General features: G+C 33.9%; 1 protein-coding gene across 26 annotated transcripts in view; it reads left to right on the top strand.

Annotated features, from left to right (window-relative positions):
* The window catches only part of Ptprd (protein tyrosine phosphatase receptor type D), a 634,177-nt gene that overhangs the window by 354,121 nt on the left and 256,388 nt on the right, over window positions 1-23,668 (top strand). For all 26 annotated transcript variants that reach the window (XM_090329963.1, XM_090329988.1, XM_090329980.1 and 23 more), the window contains exon 4: window positions 2,375-2,516. In XM_090329963.1, the coding sequence (XP_090186089.1) occupies window positions 2,375-2,516 (142 nt within the window). The remainder of the gene's footprint in view (window positions 1-2,374; window positions 2,517-23,668) is intronic.

Raw genomic sequence — 23,668 nt, 5'->3', positions numbered from 1 at the left:
TGTGGCCAATTCTCAATTAGGGAAATAGAAAGTAATTTTCAGTTAAGAGACGTAGAACAATTATAAAATCTAAAATAAGTTTTAATCACTTTTTCTGCAGAATGTTTATGAAGTATTATTACGGTCAAATTCATAAATTATCTAATTAAAATCATGGCATTTGAAATCATGATTGATGAATATGATAAATTTATAGGTGAATGGATTTCATATTATTTTCCTTGAAAATTAGATTCATACTGCCACTTAAATAAAAACACGGTTTTAAAAAATTTAAACTTTGGGCCAGGAGAGTGGCCTCCTGATAGAGTGCTTGCCTAGGATGCATGAAGCCCTGGGTTTGATTCCTTGTACTTAATTTGTACACAGAAAAAGCTGGAAGTTTTGCTGTGGCTCAAGTGATAGAGTCGTAGCCTTGAAAAAGCCGCAGGACTGGCAAAAATAAATACATAAATAAACTTTAAACACAGGAAATGTATTTCTTGAGCCTTGTGCAAGATGTAACACATGTTCAGTCACAAGTTGTATAGTGTATACATTTGTGTTTGTATGCCTTTGGGATGCAAATAGCTGTTTTTTATTTAAATGATTTTAATTGCCAGAAAGTAGTACTCCTCAATGTGCTTCTTCTTGACAGTGGCATCATAACAAAATGTTGTTAAAATAAATGATCATAATAAACATTTCAAAGCATGAGCTCTGTGTTTCTATAACATAATTTCTAAAGAGAAATATATAAACAAATCCAGTGGAGATTATTACTTTTACACAAAGCACTTACATTAAATGAATACAAATCTGTGCTGAAAATCCTTGAGAATCTGTCATTGTGGGCTTGTATAGCCATTATCAATATACACTGGAAGCATATATCTACAAGGCCTAGCAGAGCAATAGATGAGGCTGGATTTCTCATGTATACTACACGTTAAGTATTCACATTGGAAAATAAAACCAGCTTATGATATGTTACATTAATTATTAGCTATATTCACAGAAGATTCATTTAAGGAAATAGTTTTGCAAAGTAAGCAAGCAGGGACACTTAAGTATTAAAAAGTTCATATTTCTCACTAAATTAACCACAATATGTTTACATAGTTTCTAAAAAAATGGGCTATTCAAAAATACTCTTATCTCTGTAAAACTTTTGTTTCCTAAGGTCTCAATAGAGTTGAAGATAAACTGTTTTGCTTCCAGGTATCTTTATGCACTTACATTGAAAATGAAACTTGCAAAGAAATAAAATTGTGTGTACTTTAAACATTCATTCTACTCCTTCTGTATGTGGATGCACATACAGACACTTTCTCTTTGAGCCACCCACCCACCCACTCATCCTCCCACGCACACGTGCATGTGCACTCATGCAAGCACACACACACACACACACACACACACACACACACACAATCTGGGGTTAAGTATTAGATAAATGTGTTTACAAGTTATTTGAGTTTATTCATAATTTAAGTACATAGTACTTCTCATAAGGAAAATGAATGCAAGTAAGAAATCCCAGCATCTCAGCGAACTGCTAACGAACACAACAAACATATAGAAACACAGTTAGATGAATGTATTGTATCTATGTGTATATATACATGTCTACCAATGTGACAAGCTTTTATTTTTTTGTTAAAGCAGTACTAGAATTAATTGGCAATGACTAGGATTATTAGTGTTGTTGAACTTTTTCTCAGTAGATTTTATAATAATAGTGAATTTAGGCCCAGTATTTAGGACATTAATTTTCTGCCTAGTGAAGCAAACCTCCATTTTTCAGCAAGAATGCCCTAAAAATACAGAAAATGCTAAGCAAGAACAAATACTAAAATGATTTATGGCAAAATTAATGCACGCCATCAGGCTTTTGAGTTGTGAAAGCTGTCTCATTGGCTGCCTAAGTACTGGATTTATGCAGTTCCTCTTCATGCTCTGCTCATCTACATGGTACAGGATGAGACACTCTGAACAAGCAGAACTGTTTGGTATCATCCTCAATGCTCCACCTTATAATCCAGTCTGAAATAGATCCACAGGATCATGAGCACTGTCAGAGAAAGACTAATTTGAATATCTATCATACCTGCAAGGTATCTTGCAAGAATAATAGGCTTCAGTTGGTCTTAGATCTTCATCCTGGAATATCTTCATGAATAAATCATAGATGGTGTCCAGTAAACATTTGTAGTCCTATATCTTCTTTGTAATATAGTTCAGTAATCTACTTCACTAGTACATCAAAATCCAGTCTTAAACGATGCTGAGTTTGCTCAGAGCCTCGTGGCCTGCATCCCTCTGTAACGAAAGGTTTAGTGGAGAGATGGGCAACTGTAACAACATCTGTGACAGCTATTGTTTCCTCTAATAGGTAATAGAGTTTGACGATGGATCGGGATCAGTTCTCAGAATACAACCTTTGCGGACTCCGCGGGATGAGGCCATTTATGAATGTGTGGCCTCGAACAATGTGGGAGAGATAAGTGTGTCCACCAGACTCACAGTTTTACGTGGTAAGTGTTTAAACATAAGGACGTTTCTATTCCAGTGTTACTGCTGTATAGCTCAGGTGTTCTTCTACAGGACCATTAAAAAGATGAACTGTGTGATGATGCCTCAGTGGGGAATGAATTTCCACAAAACGTTTAAAAGGACCAAGCTTTTATCAAACAGTGAAAGTCTTTTCTTGTTTAGGGACTTCAAGGAAAGCTAATTGTGGCAGGGGAAAGAAAGGGAAAGCAATAAGAAAGATGCAATGATTTCAGATGGTTAGAGCATTTGAGGAGGAACCATTTACTTGTGCATTTATTTTTCAATCTTTCCCCCACAGCTACGTTTCAAAAACATTAGAAGCTGAAACTGGTGTTTATACATTTAAGGAATACCCTGATGTAAAAATAAGTTCTTCACAGTCCATTGGTCCAAACCAAGAATAAGAAAGACATTTTTCTTGTTTGCTTCAAAAATAGCCTTTTTTGTCTTCCTTTGTCTTTTTTGATCAGTATCTATTAATTCAAATACAATAAAATGGCAAATCCCACCTAGATATCCTCGTTGATACAACTGGACCAAAGCATGGAATGAAACACAGTGTTCTCTTGCCAGACTTCCTCTAACATGACAGTAATGGCCTTTAAAGGCTGATAGTCATCTGTTGTTTAGTCTGGGTAGAGATAAGAACAGTGCCTGATTGCACACCTAGTAATTAACATTTCTCAACTGTGACTTGGTCTCTTTCATTCTCTCTTTTTGTTTGCATAACTTACTACATTCAGAAATTAGAAGATTCTTTAACAATGGTATTAATCTAATTGAAGAAAATGCCTTCAAATAAAATCAAATACACAATTAGGTTAGTAAACAAGAAAGAGAAATTTCCCGGTGCTAAAACCAAGGCAGGAATCCCCTGAGAGAAGACAATCATAATGTTATGACCTCTGATGATAACCAAAAGGGTTGTGGGTTTAGAGATGCAGTTGTAGCTCTCAGCATGATGACGCGTACGAAGACTGAAATGACAGTAGAAGCAGCTGCAACAATTTTCTGCATATATCTATATGGATATATGGAAGTATATATGATATATATGTATGTAATTATATGATATTGATCATCTATATGATATATATAATGTACTATAAATATTTGGATAAGTATATTTACAGTATATATCATATACAATATGTCTTAAATAATTAAAATTATTAATAAAAAATTTAAAATTATTAGTTATTTTTTCACATATCCACCTTTGATGCAAATCAATTCACTTGTAAATCTTTGAAAATTTTAATATACACTGATCCACCTTTAGAATCAGTTTAGGATTAGGAAGAAAGTATTACAAAGGTAAAATGAAAATTAAATCTATCATAAACTTTTTGGTTTATCTCATTGTGTATAGCTTTTGAATTTCTTCAAAAGAAGTAATAGCAGTCATTTGCTTGACTTAATCTTTATGCATTTTGATGAAGACATTAACCAAACTTGGCAGAAAAATATAATTTTGTTTAGAAATTCACAAGGATTTATGTTTTCCTGTCTCCCAGTTGGCTGGAGATTCCTCGTTTCGACTGCTTTTATGCAGCTAGTCTCCACATAAAACCAACACATTTGAAAATTTTAATATGATCTTGACTTTCTGTGTGAATATCTGTCATATTTAAGTGCATTGGAGTGAAATTCAAGATTCAAGTAAAGTAGTTAACCCTTCCTATATTGTTGAAAGACTTTATTTAGTGGTCCTGAAACTGTATCATGAGAAAAATTCAAAGGTAATTTTGGATAGTGAAAAGTAATCTAAATATAGCCTTAAAATAAAGTGATCCTAGTGCATTCTCTTTGAATACAAGAAATAAGCATAGATTATCTTTGTATCTAAGAGTCATTTCTGTGTTTAAAAATCTCAAAAGGTTGATGATTCTATAAATAATAGACTTGAAAACTACTTCAGATGTGGGACCATGTCTCAGGTGTAAGGCAGTAGCCTTGAGTGGAAGAACTCAGTGGAAGCACCCAGGCCCAGAGTTCAAGCCCCATTACCCACAAAAAAAAAGAAAAAAGAAAAACTATTTAGTGATACTGGAATTCATAGACATCAGATATCATAACCATTAAATAACTCCCTGAGAAAGAAGACTGTATCATAGCTGATGAGCATCATGGTATTTTAAATTTGCTTTTCTCTTGCAAATCATGTTGGCAAACTGTCAAGTACTTTGTTCCGCAATAGGTGGGGACCACTTTATACTTTCCATCCAGGAACCCTCACCAGATGCCCATTTTTGTCTCCATGGGTCATTTATTTTCTCTCTACATTGCTGACAAATGCCAAAAATGTGCCAACTATCATGATGGGTTTTGTCTAAGTAGGCTGGATGGAAATCACTCATTTATTTCACACAAGCTACTGGACAACCTAATTAATTGGTGATTCAAGCATTTGACTGGTATGGCTAGTGCAAAAGAAATTGAAATAAGATGCTAACCACCCATGTGCATTGAAAGGGACGTTTCAGGAAAACTTTCTCAAAGTAGCTTATTTCAAATTACCCCATTTTAATAAGGAAGGAAAAACCATTAACTCAAGGCTTGATTGGACCCTAAAATGAGATACAGTATTTGGAGAATTAGCCATCTAGCCTACAGAATGGGGTTCACGGAGGATGAAGTTGTAAAAGAGAGGGCTGACAGTGACTCAGTAGGTTATTTTCACTTGTCCTGTGGAAATACAAACACATACTATAATTCCTTAGTTGTTCAACACTTTTAAAAGCTGATATACTTGTCACATGCATATATTTCTTTCACAGAAGAACTAGAGTAAAGCATGCTGGTGTCAGCAGGCCCTATATATTAGTAGAATGCTGCTAAGGACAGTAAATTAAATATTAGATTACAGGGAGGGACATGGGAAGAACAGAGGAAATGTTTTATGGGGGATTTTTCATTCAAATAAAATTGACTTTATCTGGATTCTTAGTTTATTGGCCCCCATTTCTTTCTACCCGAAGACTTGAGTATGAAAACATGTAATATAAATTTACATGATAATTACAGTGAAAATGTTCTCTCTGATATGTTTCATCAGCTCCTGGTCAGAGAATATGAGAAATCACCACTGGCAAAGCTTTCTTCCTATTGGAAATGGAGGAGTACTTCCTCATAAAGCTAGAGGAAAAGCATTAAGATTCACAGATTTTTCCCCTTGGTTATATATTTTTCTTGAATAAGAGAAAATTCTTTAAAAAGGAATCCATTTTATTCTTCAGTCTCTAACTAAATGTCATTTTTCAACTTAGTTATTTTTATAAACTTGTGTTTCAGGGTCATAATAAGAAAGTATAGTTCAGTCTTTTTTAAAGCTAATTGAATTATTTTCAGAAACTATTATTTCAATTCCTTGACTTCCTTGTTCTTTGATTTCTTATTTTTATTTTCCTTTTGGAAACCTCAGTTTTATTGGGAAGTGGCCTTAGTTGGTGATTAGAACAGTTAGATCACCTCCATCTAACTTTTTATGATTTAGTGATACACTTACTTTAGGAAGTTAGGGCTTGCAAGAGGAAGGAAGAAGAAAAAAATCTGAAGGTGATTGTTACTGAGATAATAAAATGTATAGCGAACAGTTGGATGAGACTGAGGAGGCATTGCATTGGGAAATAGAGAGAAATGTTTGCATAATATGTCTGTTTCAAAAATTGTAAGCCATTAGAGCAGTTGTTAAAAAAAAGAGAGAGAGAGAAACCACCCAACTTTTACAATCTTTCAGGGAGATGGCAGTCAATGTCTCTGCCATTGTGCAATACCCTGCGATCAGAATTAGCATGTTCATTACAGTCTCATTTTATTAATGCCTCTTTTTGAAGATGAACACAGTTGTCCCCGCTGTGAAAATGGTACTTTGCCGTTTATGTTATAAAGTGGTCTCGGCTGGGGATCCAGGCTTGGAACATTAAAGAACAAAGCACAGCTGCTTGACTGTCACACAAAAGGATTTTTATGAAAGACTGAAACAAAAGGAAGGGTGGCCAACACAGAGCAAACTTGCTGACAATTACGGTACAGAGTGAAGATTAGTTGAAAATGCTTATAAAGTAGTTGAGTCCTTAGAATAAAATGATACCAAAATGATAACGCATGCCTATGCAATCCTGTGTTTCCATGTTGGAAAGAGGTGGCAGCGAGCAGTCACTTGGTGCAAATAGGAACTTCTGGGTTTTGGAAGTTTGATCTGTAGAATTTAAATAGGACTTCTCTGTACCTACCAATGCTATAAAATCAGGAGCCATGTGGACAGCAGTCCACAGAAGATGCTAGCAAGGGAAGCATGCAAACTAATAACACTTGGGAGAAAACATGTGTGGGCCAAGTCTCTGCTTGTTTCTTTGTCATCTGTCTTCTGAGGACACCATGCAGGAGCTACGGGCTCCTTCATGGAATCCTATCACTTGTTTTAAAGCACTGAGAACAACTCAGAGAGAATGTAAGCACTTATCAATTATTGCCCTTGAGTAAAAGCGAAATACCTCTTTTGAGCTCATACTAAATGTTATTTAGAATGATTTTGAAGTGAATATAAAGCATGTTAGTGATTACAGTTGATTGCCTTAATGGAACCATGGAAATATTGAGCCAGAAAAGTATTTGTTGTTTCCCTAGCCATAACCTTCATATTTTAGGAATCTAGTTCTAATGAGTTAGAAATGGTTTATTCAGAAATAATTCTTCAGAATTTTTTTCCATAACACTAATGAACCCTACTGTATCATTTGTGTCAGTATATTGTATTCCCTTGGATATTTGCTGCTGGTGTATATGGTATTTAATGATAAACAAGTATTTTTCCAACTACTGTTTCCACAACCAAGCACGTTATGAAAGAAAACAGTACTTACAGGGCACAGGGAAAATGTGAAGTGGATGGTAGGTCCTTGGGAGGGAAGAAATTTGTAGGTATGGTGGTATTCTACCATACATATACATATACATATACATATACATATACATATACATATGCATATACATATACAATCCTGTTCCTAAAACTTCTTACATATATATATATATATATATATATATATATGAAGGAAATGGGGATGAAAGAAGTGGTAATATAGATGGCATTCCAGTCAAGGTTCTCCAAAGGGAAGGAGAAACCTATAAAAGGATTTATTATAAGCTGTTGGTACACACAATTACTGAGTCTGGCAAGCACAGTGGTTTACTGGGTGACCTGGCAAACTGAGTACCCAAGAAGTTTGTGGTGTAGTTCAAGTCGGAAATCTAGCTGAGGCAAGTTAAGGAAAAGCTGATGATTCCTCATGGTGGAGAAAGCAGAAAAATGCCCCCTATTTGACAGACAGGCAAGGAGGAAGAATTGTGCCTTACTATGAAATGTTAGGTTGTTTTGTTGTTTTTGATGTTTGTTGTTTTACTACTGCTCACATTAGGAAGAACAATTTGCTTTATTGTGTGACTGAGTTATATGTTAATCATATTCTAAAACACCTACACAATCACAATCATATTTGTTTGAACAAAGTGCCTGCGACTCTGTGGCACAAGTAAATTAATATACAGTATTAAATTATTCAAGTTGTGATATTGGAGTGTCACTAAAAGAGCAACATAGCTGGCTAAAGAGATTGGACTATGTCAGTGGATAATCATAGACTTGAATTCACAAAGACCTTCTCTGTATGCTATTTGCAAAATAATTTACATTATATAAATTTATATATATCAAATTATTTACAGCTATTTATGTATGGTTTATGTTTCTATTTTGTAACTGGGTATTTATTTGGCATGAAAAGATTTAAACAATGTTTGAAACTTCATTGTCTTGGCACTCAAAATTAATCTTATTTTAGGCAACTAATTAAAATGTCGTTTAAGAAGTTGTACTCATATAATTTTGGAGGATTGGGGCCACTGATATACCAACTGTCTCATCTAGGATTTAATTATCAAAGTTCTAATTATCTATCTCCTTAGAAGAGTGAGTAACTTATTGTACTCTATTAAAAAACCACTGATTGGGTAATTAATGTCATTTTAGGCACAGCGATGATGATATACATTCTTATAATCAAATATATTTTATTAATGATAGCAAGAATATTTTGAAACTTAAAAAAATTTTTAACACCAAATGTTACCCTGGATCATTACATTTTCTTCTTCTTATCATAATTAATAGAAGGTTACATTATATTCACCAGCTATCATTACATTTGTTAACCTTTGAATATATATTATTCTCATCCTTTTACATAATGAAGGAGTTTTCTAGCTGATTTGGCTATGTATGTAGTATATGCTTAACGATGTCTGTGTTCAAGTTATAATTTAATAGTGTGGATTTTCTAGGAAGTGATCCTACATATTTTTTTATCTCAAAAAAACCCAGCTACTAGAAGGAATAAAACTGTGTGATGTACATGAAATCAGCAAACTGATAATCACATTTTTTAGATTTAGATGTTGTTAAGGTAATGCACAGTTACATAAGTCTTGTAATGAGTACATTTCTTTTTAATTTTATTTTATTTTCAGGGTGATGTATAGATGGGTTACAGTTACAATTATCAGGTAGTGGGTTCATTGTTTCTTGACCATTGTAACCCCTTCCCATGTTTTTCCCCACTTTCCCTCCCCTACCTTTTCCATTCATCTTGCTTTCCCTTACATTCCCTATTTCAAATAAAGAAATAAATGTATATACAATATACAAGCCACCAAATCCAGATTCAATAACAACATGAGAGAAACTTTAAGGGGAAAAGAAGGTAAAATAAATAGCTCCACATAGTACATTAAGAGCAACAATCACAAAGATAAACAAGGTTTGGGTTCAGGATATGACTTCTAATATATCTGCACTATCTTGTGTCATAGAATGTATAGATAATTGAAATCATTTTTAATATTTGTAAAATATAACATTATTTATTAAATGTTTTAGGGACAGGATGATGTGAGATAATATTTTCCCACTTACAGAAATGATAAAAAGGATATTTATTAGTTTTGTTATTTTAGATTAATTATGCTATCAGCTTTGTTTTGGGAAATGAATAGAATATGTAGCTCTGAGTTCAGGGTGTACAAACCAGAACCAAGTTTAAATTCAATTCAACTGTTTGCTTCTTGGCTTTGCATATTTTTTCACTGTCAGAGCTTCAATTTCTTTATCTATCAAGAATGAAAATTTGTATGAACAACTTTTGCAGAGGTGAATGCTGGTGGCTGAGGCCTATATAATCCTAACTTTTGTGAAGTCTGAAATCTGAGGATTATGATTCAAAGCCTGCCTAAGAAGGAAAATCCTTGAGAATCATTTCCCTGATTAACTACTGAAAAGCCAAGCCAGAGTGGAGCTGTGGCTCAAGTGAAAGTATACTATCCTTGACCCCCCAAAACAAAAATTAAACCAAGAAAAGAAAAAAAAATCGGGGACAGTCTTCAAGACCTACACAAATGAAAGAGAGAGAGCGAAAAGAATAAAGAAGGAGAGAGTGAAGTTAGGAAGGGAAGAAGGAAGAAAGGAAAAAGGAAAGGAAAAAAGAGGGAAAAAGAAAGAAAGAAAGAAAGAAAGAAAGAAAGAAAGAAAGAAAGAAAGAAGGAGGAAGGAAGGAGGAAGGAAGGAAGATAGGAGGGGAAAAGAAAGAAAAGTGATACCTTTTATGTACTGCAAAGATACTTATGTGGTATAAGATATGTAATTTATATTAGTTAATGAATTTATTCATTCAACAGTGAAATCTTTATGCTGAGATTTTTCTAACTATTGGGTATGCGAAGGAATGAAAAAATACCATCCCAGAAGCCTTCAAGGAAGCTGTGCTCTTGGAGGGAAGGTCATACTTTTGTAGATAATGACAAGAGAGTTGTCTTAAAGTTGTGGATGATGAAGTATATTTACAAGGACATACTCTTATTGTAATCAAACTCACTTAATGCAAGCTTGTACTATGGCAAAAAGGTTGGGGGAGTATAGCCTGGAACATTCTATCAGTGTGCCAGAAAGGTTTATTGAAATATAAGATAGTTTGACATATAAACTTCAGGTGATATAAAAATTAAACTCACCTCTTTTATTCTGATGAGTAAAAGTTGTTCTGGGAGAAAATTATGTTTTTTTAGGGAGATCAGGAACTACTTTGCTAAGGTTTGAGAAAATATGATGCAATAAAGAAGCTTAAGTAGGTACCTTTAAAGTAATATTCCCATTTGTTTCTATCTCAACTAACAGTAAAAGGAGTTTTTATTGCTCCACTTACCATTCTTTATGACTCTTCTTTGATCTAGCTGGAGATGACAAAGGAAAAAAAAATTAAAGTATACCAGTAAAATATGTTAAAGCATGTCCTCTCTTGAAGATTTCATTTAGCAAAATTGATTCCTCTAATAAAATCCTTATTTAAAAATAGAGTGTGCAGGTGTTTTAATCCTTAAAGAAAAAACATTAGCATAACTTCCAAGACATACTGCATAGTTTCTAATGGGCTATTTTTAAGTCTTACCACTTGGGTTTGATACAGCACTCATCCTAAAGAGCTCCTTGTTTACATTCAGGGATTTATGCATGTCATTATGTCTTATGAGAAGAGGTCTGAATTTCCAGGTACTATCAGTCCTATTGTAGACTGACATAAGTGCAGCCATTGTGTTGCTGTGGGACCTATTAATCTTTGTTGGGTAGATGCATTAGTAAAGTCAACACTTGCCCACTCAGGAGCAAATGAAATTCTCTCATTTTAGCTTACTAAGAAAATATCATGTGGGAGGAAGAGTTCACTCTGACTTAAATAATTCTTTCTTTAAAAATTTTATTGTCACATTTCTGTACCCATCACCACTGTGCCATCATCTATATATCAAGCTGCCCAACCTATAAGCATGGTCAACGCATTCCCTGGTTTCTTTTAATATGCTTATCTTTGCATGCAGTCATTAGATCTCTTGGTAAAGATACACATTTCTCTTTCCTTCCAAGAATACTGTACCAACTGAACTTCATTGGCAATCATAAGCAAACCCTAACCATCTCTTTTGCTTTGGATAATAAAATATTGAATAGAAAAAGACATTTATTGTCATGATGATGTGCAGAGGGGTTACAGTTATATACATGTAAGGTTGGACATTGTTACCCCCTCCCATGTTACTCTCACACACTCCTTCCCCCCACCCCCACTCCCTGTTATAGAGTTCATTTCCAACATATTGTCCTATGTGTATCAAAGAAGTAAAATAGTTCATGATGATTTGCCATAAAGTTAGTAAAAAGATCCAGGGCTTTTGTTACACGCTTTTATCAAGTGGGATTGTGTTTTGAGGCAGTGTTTCCTTAACTCCCCATCAACATGCTTAAATTATAGTTGCAATAATGTAAAAAACTAAGAAATAATTTTAATTTACAAATGCTTCATGGAATATTCTGATGGAATATGTTAACACAAGCCTGGTTGTGTGCTGACAGTGTAAGTTATGGGGTTCTTACATTTTCCTCAGGAAAATTCTTGGCCAGAGGTAAACATTAGGATGTTAGAAAATCTGTATAGGAGGGGCCGAGAGCATGGCCTATGGGTAAAGTGCTTGCCTAGCAGGCCGGAAGACCCGGGTTCCATTCCTTGGTTCCACATACACAGAAAAAGCCAGAAGTGGTGCTGTGGCGCAAGTGATAGAGCCCTAGCCTTGAGGAATGCCCAAGATCAGTACTCAGGGCCTGAGTCCAAGCCCCAAGACTGACAAAAAGAAAAGAAAAGAATCTCATATTGTTACAGTATCTCACTTGGTTATCTGATATATTGAATTTATTCGTATTTGGTTATCTGAAACTTGATAGGGAAGGGGGGAAAACCAATATGGGGAGTGGGTGGTGGGTGGGGGGAGGGTAATGGGTACCAAAACATGTGAAAGGGTATCAATGTATGTGAATTAATGCACCTTCTATCTGGCAAATATTATGTAACCCTTTTATTAATTACAATAAAAATATATATATATATAAAAGAATGATGAAGGGAAAGTCATCTGATGTACCTTGAGATAGAGGGGTTCAAGGAAGCTTTGGAGTTGGGATCTCTTATTCATCATGCTTTTTAATGGCCTAAATGGCAGACTGGTAGCTCCAATCTGACCACATCAATTCATGGTTGTATTTCACACAGAAGGACTAATAATTTTCCTCACTCACTCTCCATGGATTAGTATAGGGTCAAAAGGCCTCTACCAGTGTGTTGTATATTTTTACATTTTTCTGCTTCCTCCTCTGTTCGACACACACTTGTACTCAGGCACACAGGTAATAGTCATAGACTGTTTACTTTCATAATTGGGTGGTGTGGACAATACATAAGGATTCCCACAGCACCTCCACTTTTCCAAGAACATTTTTCTGGTGCTGATCTTGGGGCTTGAACCTAAGGCTTGGGCACTGGCCTAGAGCTTTTTTATATAGAAAGTTAGTTAGTAATCTACCAAGTGAGCCTCAGCTCTAATTCCATATTTTGGGGTAGCTAATTAGAGATGAGATTCTCTGGAACTTTCCTGCCCAGACTGGCTTTGAATGGCAGTGTCCATACCTTCGAATCATGAGTAGCTGGGATTATAGATTTGAATCATTCTGCACCCAGCTACCTGGAAATTTTTTAAATTCCTTTATTGAAGACAAAGTTTCCTCTTTTTTCTCATTCAATCACCACTACTACCAACATTAATGCAGAATTATCTTTTCAGAAGGTATCAAAAATTCATAATTTTCCTTTTCATATTATTGTTCTAAAGATTGGTGTCATTATTTACCAAAAATTAACCAAATTGATTTTGGAACTTATTTTCTAAGCATGTCCTATTATGCATTAAAAAATAGAGGAGAAATTTAGGAGTTATGGAGTCTACTTTCTGAATGAGTTCTTCAAGTCTCAAGTCCTCCCTTTCAGTGGACAAATATTACAGTGTCTGTGCTTATCCAATTTGTAATAGTTACTGGAAACGAAAATGTGAGAAGACATCTTGGGAAATTAACGATTACAAAACATGCAGTATGGATTTCAGAAGTGGCAGTTGTCAATTGTGTCTCTTCTTTGTATAAAATTCAGAGACCCTGAATTTTACAAGAGAAGACTCCTAAGTACTTTATAACTGCTAAAGGAAGGGCCCATGTGCATGGAGGAGGAATTACTAATCCATAAATGCTGAATTGCAGAGATGTTTAATCAGATCCTCCAATGACCACCAAGTTTTCTGATTTTAAATCCTTTTCTTTATTCACTATCTCATACTACCTTTTTATACTATGCTGCCAAAGTATAGAGAATAATGTATCGTAGAAGAAAAGACATGAAAACTGAGTTTTTTTCATCTATTGCAGAAGGATAGAAATGTATGAAAACATATTTTAACTGTTTCAGGAGAACCACTGGATTGCTTGGGGAAGATACACGCTGTCATATCCATTAGTGAGGGTAGGAAGTAGACTAAGTTGGACGGTAAATTGAAACATAAAATATAAAACAATTATTAAGCCTAAAGTGCATTCAAAAATTACCTACATAAAGACAAACAGTGGCCACCCAAGTACTGATTAAAAGTGTGCTTTAAAAATGTCTTTGAAAAGTGGTATCAATGTCTGAGAAGTAATACACCTACTATCTGGCAAATGTAACTGTAACCCCTCTGTACATTACCTTGATAATAAAAAATAAAATGAAAAATGTGAGAACCTCACAAAAAAATAAAATAAAATAAAATAAAAATGTCTTTGAAGCCAAGCATTTATGTCTCATGCCTGTAATCCTAGCTATTAAGGAGGCTGAGATCTGAGGATTACAGTTCAAAGTCAGCCCTAGCAGGGAAGGTCAAAAGATTTTTATCTCCAGTTAATCACCAAAAAGACATAAAGGGCTTTGTGCTTCAAAGTGATAAAGCACAAGCCTGGAACACAAAAGCTTAGGGACAGTGCCCAGGCCCAGAGTTCAAGCCTCAGGACTGACATACACAAAAATGGATCTATTTGGCATATTCTATCATAGTTTTATTACTTTAAGTAGACAAATCCAGCAAAATTGGAGTGTGATGAAAATAAGGGTAGAGATATATTTCATAACATGGTATTGAAAGCCAACATAATATTTTATTTGTGAAAATTCTGAGATTAGATACAGAGTTCTTGTAAAATGGAATTCTGTTAGGAATTGTATAGGTTATTTTGATAGATTTAATCAATCAACTCTATTAAACATATATATAATAAACATATGGATATATAATGTATACATAAACACACCAACCATACATGAAGTATTACCAATTACTTGAAAATAAAATCAGCCTTTAAAGACATTATTTTTTAAACAATCCTTAAATATTGAAGTCCATCACTGAAACTTAAAAGATGAATCCCAGTCATTTCAAAGATGATTGTGTTATATAAGGGTTTAATATGACTTTATCACTTTCTCTTTAAAGTAACTAATTGGTGGATAATGTTGAAATTCTTCACCATCAGTCTTAGTTTCTCTTCTCTGCAGAAGTTGTTCAAAGAATCTTAATCACCAGTCATGGCTGTATACATAATATAGTTTCATGAAAATGAATGCACCAGAATAAGTTCTATGTATTTATTTAATATTATCAGTGGCTAGGACTGGAAGTTTGGCCTAGCGATAGAGTGCTTGCCTACCATGCATGAAGACTAGGTTTGATTCCTTGATACCACATACATAGAAAAAGCCGGAAGTGGTGCTGTAACTCAAGTGGTAGAGCACTAGCCTTGAGAAAGCCCAAGGATAGTGCTAAGGTCCTGAGTTCAAGCTCCAGGATTGGCAAAAAAAAAAATATATATATATATATATATATATATTATCAGTGGCTAGACTTGCTAAATTCTCTGGAAGGTATCAAGACTTTCATATAAGTGGTCTTCAATTATTCCAAGATTGGGGGTGTAATAATCTTTTTTGCACCCCAGTTTTCTTCTTATTTTAGGAAAGTGTGTTTTTTCTTAGGTGCCAGAGAGAGTGCTGAATTGGGAAGCAAGTTTTCTCTCTGTGGGAACAGCAATGATTCCAGGATCACAGTCTTTTTGTTGAGGAGGCGACTTTAAATTTTTATTTTAGGCAGAGCATCTGCAGATGAAGACTACAGAAAGCAACAGTGAGCACATCTTCACAGTTCAACTCAGTTGGACAATTCTTCATTACACTGACAATTTAATTGGGTGTAAAAAGAAATGGCAATTTAAACTCAAAGGGCTTTATGTGGGACAACCTACCAGTTTTAAAGTTAGTATTAAAAAAAGTTTCAGCTAGAAGTAACAAAGGTGCATCAGTAGTTCTCTAGTTAAATTCTATTGAGTATGTTTTGGGCTGAAATAGAACTATCCAATATAACCCCTAATTACAAATTTTTGAAGACCCTGACAATAAAGAAAGTCTCTTTTTGTACATAGAGATTAGTAGAAGTGTCTACCTTGTGAACTGATACCTACTCAGTTTTATTGTTTCAATATTTAAAGATTCTTTTTTCAAGTCATTTATGTTGATGGACTTAAGAAGACAAAATGAAAGAACAAAGTAGATTCTGTGTTTGTGTGTGCGTGTGTGTGTGTGTGTGTGTGTGTGTGTGTAAATAAAATTGAAGTCAGTATTTCTTATTGTATCAGGTGATCTGTAAGTCCTTAGTATCTAAACAGAGATTTCTACAGAAGACACTTTAATATTTGTTGAAATCTGAAAATTTACAATTTTGTGTTGTCATGGATATGAATATATATGTATATATGTATATGTATATATATATGAATGAGAAGATTTCTTGTAGCCTGATAGTCAAAAAGAGAAATGTATGCTCATCATATGTCAGATTTTATACAAATACTTGATAAAGAGTCCTTAAGCATGTGTTCAAAATGGTACAGAAATTTTTCTCCTGAGAAGTAAAAAAAAAAAATTCAGCTTCTTCCTGGATCACTGCATAGAACTTAAATATTCCCTTATCAAAGGGACTAGAATAGATCATGATATTTTCTTTGTCTTTCCCTTCTTTGTTCTTATCTGTTTCCATAAACATTCAGGGAATTGCCGCTGGTAACCACTTATTTAAGATTCATGAACTCTTAGTGCTTATATCAGATAGAAGTATTTTGGCCGTACCCTTTTCCTGTCAATATAAAAGAAGCTATATTAGAAATATTTTGCACAAAAGTTCTGGAAAATAGTATAGTGCCTATGTGGATGTGTGAATGCTTGAATAAGTATAATTTTATACATTGATAAGTCCATTATTCCTCTACTAATTTATCTTCCAAATGAAGAAATGGTTGTTTTCTGTATTTCCTCTTAATTTCATATAATCATTTCATCATCAAAGCTAATATACTTAAAGTGTTAGCATCTTTATCCAAGTTAATTCTAGGGTTAAACACTTAAGAGTAACACTGCCGACTACTCTTATAATAACATCAACCATTGATCTGTCACTTGAGAGTCGGTTTTGTATATATCACATGTTATGAAAATGGCTTCAACTTTATGGATTGAATTTTTGGTGGGACAGAAAAAAATATTCACAGCCCTTTTGGGTAAGAAACAGTGTATTTGTTAACATTCACACTTATCATCATTAAGAAGTCTGCGAACCACACACCACGATTTATATCTCACCTATGGTAATAATATTTTACTTACTTTGCCAAAACACTGACATGATGGGTCATTAGATTCAATATTGAGACTATCTAGTGTTTAACACAACTCTTGTTTTGATTCATTGAGATGGTGGTAGGTATCAAACTCCCGTAAAAGGCTTGTTCAATATTAAGTAGTTTGGCCTAGTGGTAGAGTGTTGCCTAGCATGCACGAAGAAACGGGTTCGATTCCTCAGTACCACATACTTAGAAAAAAGCCACATGTGGGGCTGAGGCTCAAGTGGTAGAGCTCTAGCCTTGAGAAAGTCCAAGGACAGTGCTCAGGCCCTGAATTCAAGCATAGGACTGGCAAAAAATATTCTTATGACTATCATGTGCACATAAAAATTTTAAAGTAGAATTTTCATGTAGGTACCATGTACATTATAAATTAGAAATCTTCTGATACATCATTACTCCCATAAGTTTCCAATAAACTGGAAATTTTTAGTGGATCTCTGAAGTTTGAATTGTTCTTTTGATAAAAAACCTGAAATAAGCTTAATTTCTCATGGAATTAGAAAGTCAAGAATTGACGCAAATAGAAGGAAGATTGTAGCCTGCTAAGACTAAATCAATATTTTATTTATAAACTTTCGAAATTGCTTGATTAATTTTATTCTTGTAATACATAAATAGAACCATACCAGACTTTCTTTTCACATTATCAGAAAACTATACAAATGGGAGGAGGTGGGGATAAAATTGAAAGTATCTCCCAGGTGCTAGAGTGGCACCCAGTGAACAAAATCTTCAGTCTATGAAGAACAGAAATGAATTTACTTGAAGAGTACCAAACCACTCATGGTTCTTTTTTATGTGAATGTATTATCAAAACTTTGACTATAGTTCAGCTAACGTGCTGCTAAATAATTGAAAATGAAACATGCATCAAGTACATGTTGAGAGCTGTGGGAGTATGTTTAGAGTGTATTAAACGTGAAAATTAGAACTTTTTCATATGTTTTCCATATATTTTTATTGTAATGAATAAAGGGTTGCATTATATTCACCAGATAGTAGGTACATTACTTCACAAATATTGATTAAGGACAAATTTATTTGTTAGGCAAACATTTAAATCTCCCATCCAATTTTATGATTGATAAAGGATTTTCCTCCTGAAACTTAAATAGTATGAATACTATTAAATAAGGACAACACAGAAATAAAATAGAAAAGCTACCAAGTATATGTGTATGTCAAGCTAGGTTTGGGGCAGGGAATTCACATAGAAAGGTCTTAGTTTATGAGACATTATTGTTTTTTAACCTCTGACAGTGATCTTTTGAGCAATATGTACTTTTGATTGTCAGAACATATAATTCAACTTTTAAAGCAGAGGATTGTTTTTTTTCTGTAAAGACCATAAAGGGCATTATCTATATATGAGGATAAATAAATTTAAAATATGCCTAATTTGGACGGCGGTTCTTCTTCATGTTCAGACAGAGGCATTAACACCTTTCCCCAAATAACACACTTGATTTTGTGTGAATACTTGTTATATGTATGTTGCCTTCCTTGAAAAAACTGGGCCATAAGGTTTAATTGCATGATCACAAGGTAAACAGTTTTGGAGGTACATTTGCTGAGCTGTGGGTTCCGACATCTCCCCTTATTGCTAATGGTAATTACACATGTGGATTGAGGAAAGAATGATATAGCCTTTGAAGATGGGGTTGCAAATTGAGTGTTTTCTTCAGCTCTGCTGAGCTTCAGTGGCCAAGCAGAGTCAGAGTGGTCAAAAATGCCTTTCTTGGTAAAGCCTAGGAGATGACCAAACAGGCTAACACTAAAATAGGCAGCTAAGAAAAAAATATGTTTAATATATGTATATTACATGTAAGGGGGAAGCATTAGCCTAAGTAAAAATAGAAACAAGTAAGTCCCAAGAACTCTTCTTTCTATCTGGAAAAAATTATATCAAGCAAAGTAAGCCAGACCAAAACAAAAGTAGGTTGGGTGGTTTCCCTCATTTTAGGAACTAAAATATGTCTATGATTATCTTAACAGTGGATCTCAGTAACCCAATTGCTAAGAGAGTAAGGACCTTACATAATGAAGTATATCTACATAAACCCCAAGAATTGGAAAAAAGAGATTATTTTGTCCTGTTTGTACTTATTTATTTTTTGTCTCTAGTTTTCTGTACCTTGTTTATAAGTTTATTTGATCTAGAAGGGAAAGGGAATCACAGAAACAGCAGGACAAATGATGAACTAATGCAACATTGATACTCATTTGAAAGTGTGTGGAAATGATCTTTATAACCTGGGAGAGAGGAGAGTAGGGAGGGATAGGCAGAAGAAAATGAGGGATGAGGTAACAGTGTCAATTATACTCACTACCTTACTTCTTACTTACATAACTGTAAAGCCCATGCTTATCACCTTTTCAATAATTTTTTTTTAATCTTCTTTCCTATAAAGAATTTTGAGCTGGCTCACTTCAAGCAAGTGAGAAAATAAGGAGCTTTCTCCCTTTGGAAAGTATCATGACCTGAGTGAACTTTTGCTCAAGTATGAGCCATCTCAGGATTTATTATTGTGCAAGTTTTTGACTTTGGTCAGCCACCACAGGACAGACTCCTCCCTGTAAGCAACTTTATGCCTGTTATAATACCTTAAATGTCCATGATTGTAACCTTTCAATTCCTGTGAATGTATGCCTTTTCTTCTTATATAAATCACTGCGGCAGAATCTTTTTAGAAAACTAAGAATTTCGTTGAATTCTTCAATGTGGAATTTTACACAAAAGAGAAATGAAATTGACTCATTCTTTGGAAATTGTGTAATTGGTTATATTCTCTATTACAATCAACCTTCTTTCTGTGTAGATTTCAAATATGTAAATTAATCTACTTGCTGCAATTTCTTTGTAACCCCCAAGTCAACAATGAAGGTGATTTCAGTAATTTCATAGAATGGTCCATTGTACATGTTCTTAGATGAAGGCAAATATGGTAACCAGTTTTTGCATTTATTGTTGCATATGAATCTAGTCATTTCAGGGGTTGGCCATCTTATGGCCAAGCAGAATTTTATTCCTGGTAAGACTTCTTTGAATATCACACAGATTAATGACAGAATTTATGGAAAAAACCCAAGCTTAATGTGTGAGTAGCTCAATCTAATACTCTCAGTAATGGAATGGTTGTGCCATATTCATATATGAAAGAATATTGAATATAATAGAGTTTCAAATGTAAAAACAATTAAACAAAGTCATTTTCTAATAGACACATAGGTATAGCAAACTATGAAGAGTTTAATTTTATAATCTTTTAAGAAAAATGCAATGAAGGAATAACTATCCTCTGAATAGAAAGTGTTTCCAGGTAGACAGAATATTTATTTATTTATTTATTTATTTATTTATTATTTAGGGAAGTTCTCATAAAAAAAGATAGTTGGACTGAGCATGTGTAAATGTTAATACTTCCAAACCCTCAGGGCATGGGAAAAATAACATACTATTATGTGTAATTGCCTGTTTTGCCTGTTTGGACTATCTTATAGAAGAGGAATTTGATTTATTTTGTGTTAATTTAGTCAGCTGAAAGAGGATAAGGAAGGCAGGGGTTTGGATTGGTCCTAGGAAGACCTTTGAATGATCTTAGCTCCCTTGGACATTTTTTTAGGAAGTAGTGGTAATGATCAATTTTGGAGTTGTTGGAGAAGTAAGGCAGTCAGTCTGTGGAAACGAAATGTGACATTATAATGACAGAAACATCCGATGATGTAGTATTTTTACTGTGTCCTGCTTATACTCTACTTTTGGGTATGACTAAGTATGGGTACAATTCTCCAGAAGGAAGGTATATGAGTATATTTTAATACTCCAATCTGTGTATTGTTGGAGGAATACTGCCTAGCCCACCTTGTCTTCTACTGCTGTCTTCTTTCAGAAATGGAATAAGCCACTAAGAGGACAGAAAGCAATTTATACTTTAAAACATTGTCTTCCTGCACACAGGATCTTTTCTATTGTTTTTAGTCTGCCTCAAAGCCACATTTTCACCATTTCATCCATTATTTATGGATGATATAGTATAATATAAATTTAAATGATACTATCTTTATTTCTAGAAAAAAGACACATGCTACTAAAATTGACTTCTATCTTCAACCAAGACATTGGGGCAGAAAAAAAATGTTTAGAGTCTTATTAAAAATATTTTTAATACCATTTCCCACTGTTAGAACCATTTCTACCATGCAATCACTCTTATTAAAATAAAAATAGAGACTTAGACTTCAAGAACTTGGACTTTGTGAATCAAAAAATGCCAAATATGTAAATGTAATAAATAACTTGGTACAGAATTTAAATGGCATGCTTTATGCACATAAAGCCATGCGAATAGCATCAATTACAGTGACTAAGATGCATTATACTCATAAATTTACATGTGAATTGAAATTTCTTCATACATGTATTTAAAGATAATTTTAAATAATGAATAGCAAAGTCAGGTAAGTATAATCTTAATGGACAATTGAGATTTACTGTTTTGTCTAGTTGACTTGAATGTATTCGGCTGTTTGTCCCATCAAGTTCGTGCCTCAGATATAATCCAGTGAATGAAGCTTTCACAAAAGCTGCAGGAAACTCTTTCCTCAGCAGTCATTCTGAGCATATGCTGCAGGAAACGCTTTCCTCCACCCCCCTCCTCTTCTCTACCTCTTCTTGTTTTATGCTAAGGCGGGATCTCACTATTACAGCTCAGATTGGCCTTGAACTCCAAGTTAAAGTGTATAGATCATCGTGCTTGGCTGACTTCAGCTTCTTTTACTTATGCATTTTAAATTGTTATTGCAAAGATGATGTACTGAGGGGTTACAGTTAAGTAAGTCAGAAAAAGAATACATTTTCTTTGTGAAAGCTGTACCTTGATGTTCTTTTCATTTGGTTGCTGTATCTTCACATTTCCTCCTTTGTGTACTGGTCATCCTATTCCCCTTCATATCTTAGACATGAGTTCATGAAGATGACATACATAGATGTCCAGTATTCGTGACCATAGCAAACACTTTTTCAATGGCTCAGACACAGTTACACTTACATAGCTTTTGATATTTTTGTTTTTGAATTGAAAATTCAGCTTTTTAAGTAATGAAAGTGGATCAAAACACTCCTAGTAATTCAACTTTAGAATATCAAACCAACATGGTAATGATGTGAAAAAATTTTATGTAATTACCTAGGCTTAGGGAAATTTACTGTCAATGTTAACATTCTGTTAATAGAGTTACCTTTCTGGATTGGCTTTTATTTATTTTTTTAACTTATTATCTGAATTAGATCACTTCCTATTGTATAGTTTAATGAACAAGTTATGTGATTTTTTTTTGGAAGTCAGTAAATTAAAGCACTTTTACAAACTAAATTGAATAATCCACTAGAACTAGATTGAATGAAATAACCTCTCTGCGGCTTAAAACCGGGAATGAATCCACCTTAGTGTGCCAAGCAGTGACTTGATGCATGGCTTAGGAATATTTATGAGTAAATATTTCAAATGTCATTCTGTGATTAGCATATTCACTACTTGAGTTTAACAGCTTAATAACATTGCCTTCTTGCTGTGTATATAGAATGGATTTAGTGTTCATTTTGTCAATAACAAAGAACCATCTGTTCTTATTTTTAGTTCAGACCTAGATACCTGAGGATGCCATGTGAACAGGTTACTGATTGGACAACAGGAAATCTAGGATCTCAGAGTAAAATTGAGAATAAGTGCCAAAATGATATTGAGTGAAATCCTATAGTCCTCCTAATATTCCAGGTTTTTTTCCTTCTGAATGCAAAAATTAATGAGCCACAGTTTAATGAGTACTTTTACTTTGCATCAAACAGTATTTTAATTGCCTTATTGAATATCTTCAATTTTCCATGGAAATGTTGTGAAGTATTTATGCTTAGTAATTCAGAACAATGAGGTTATATTAATCCATATAACTTTTACTATGATACATCTTTACTAAAAGCATGCTTTTATGTCAAAAGGTTTTTAAATTTATGCTATTTTTACTCTTTTTATTTATTTTTATTAAAGAATTTCTTAACATTGATCTTTACACCATATTTCAAATGACATATTTAACATACAACTATTCAAGAAGGGAATCTCTATATACAATCACTGGTACTTAGATTTTAGAGCATAATTGAAATTAAGCTGAGAGTTTGTATGTCATAGATACATATTAATCTATGTATTAAAACATTATGTCTACAGAGTCGCAAATTTTTATGTCTATGTAGTTGTGTGTATATTTCCAATACCATGTCCATAGCATTGGGTATGTGAATAATGAGTCCTCGCTTTTGTACTGTTTAGATCTAATATCCACATATTAAGGATACTTGCAACTGGTTGTTTTTGTTGTTGTTGTTGTTTTTTTGTTTTTTTTTTTTGGTGTGGTAACTGAGGCTTGAACTCAGGATATGGTGCTGTC

The sequence above is a fragment of the Megascapheus bottae genome, chromosome 3, assembly GCF_031878675.1.
Source record: "Megascapheus bottae isolate mThoBot1 chromosome 3, mThoBot2.hap1, whole genome shotgun sequence".
Lineage (NCBI taxonomy): Eukaryota > Metazoa > Chordata > Mammalia > Rodentia > Geomyidae > Megascapheus > Megascapheus bottae.
Note: the sequence above shows the minus strand (reverse complement) of the source record. Positions and strands in the feature narration are given on the sequence as shown.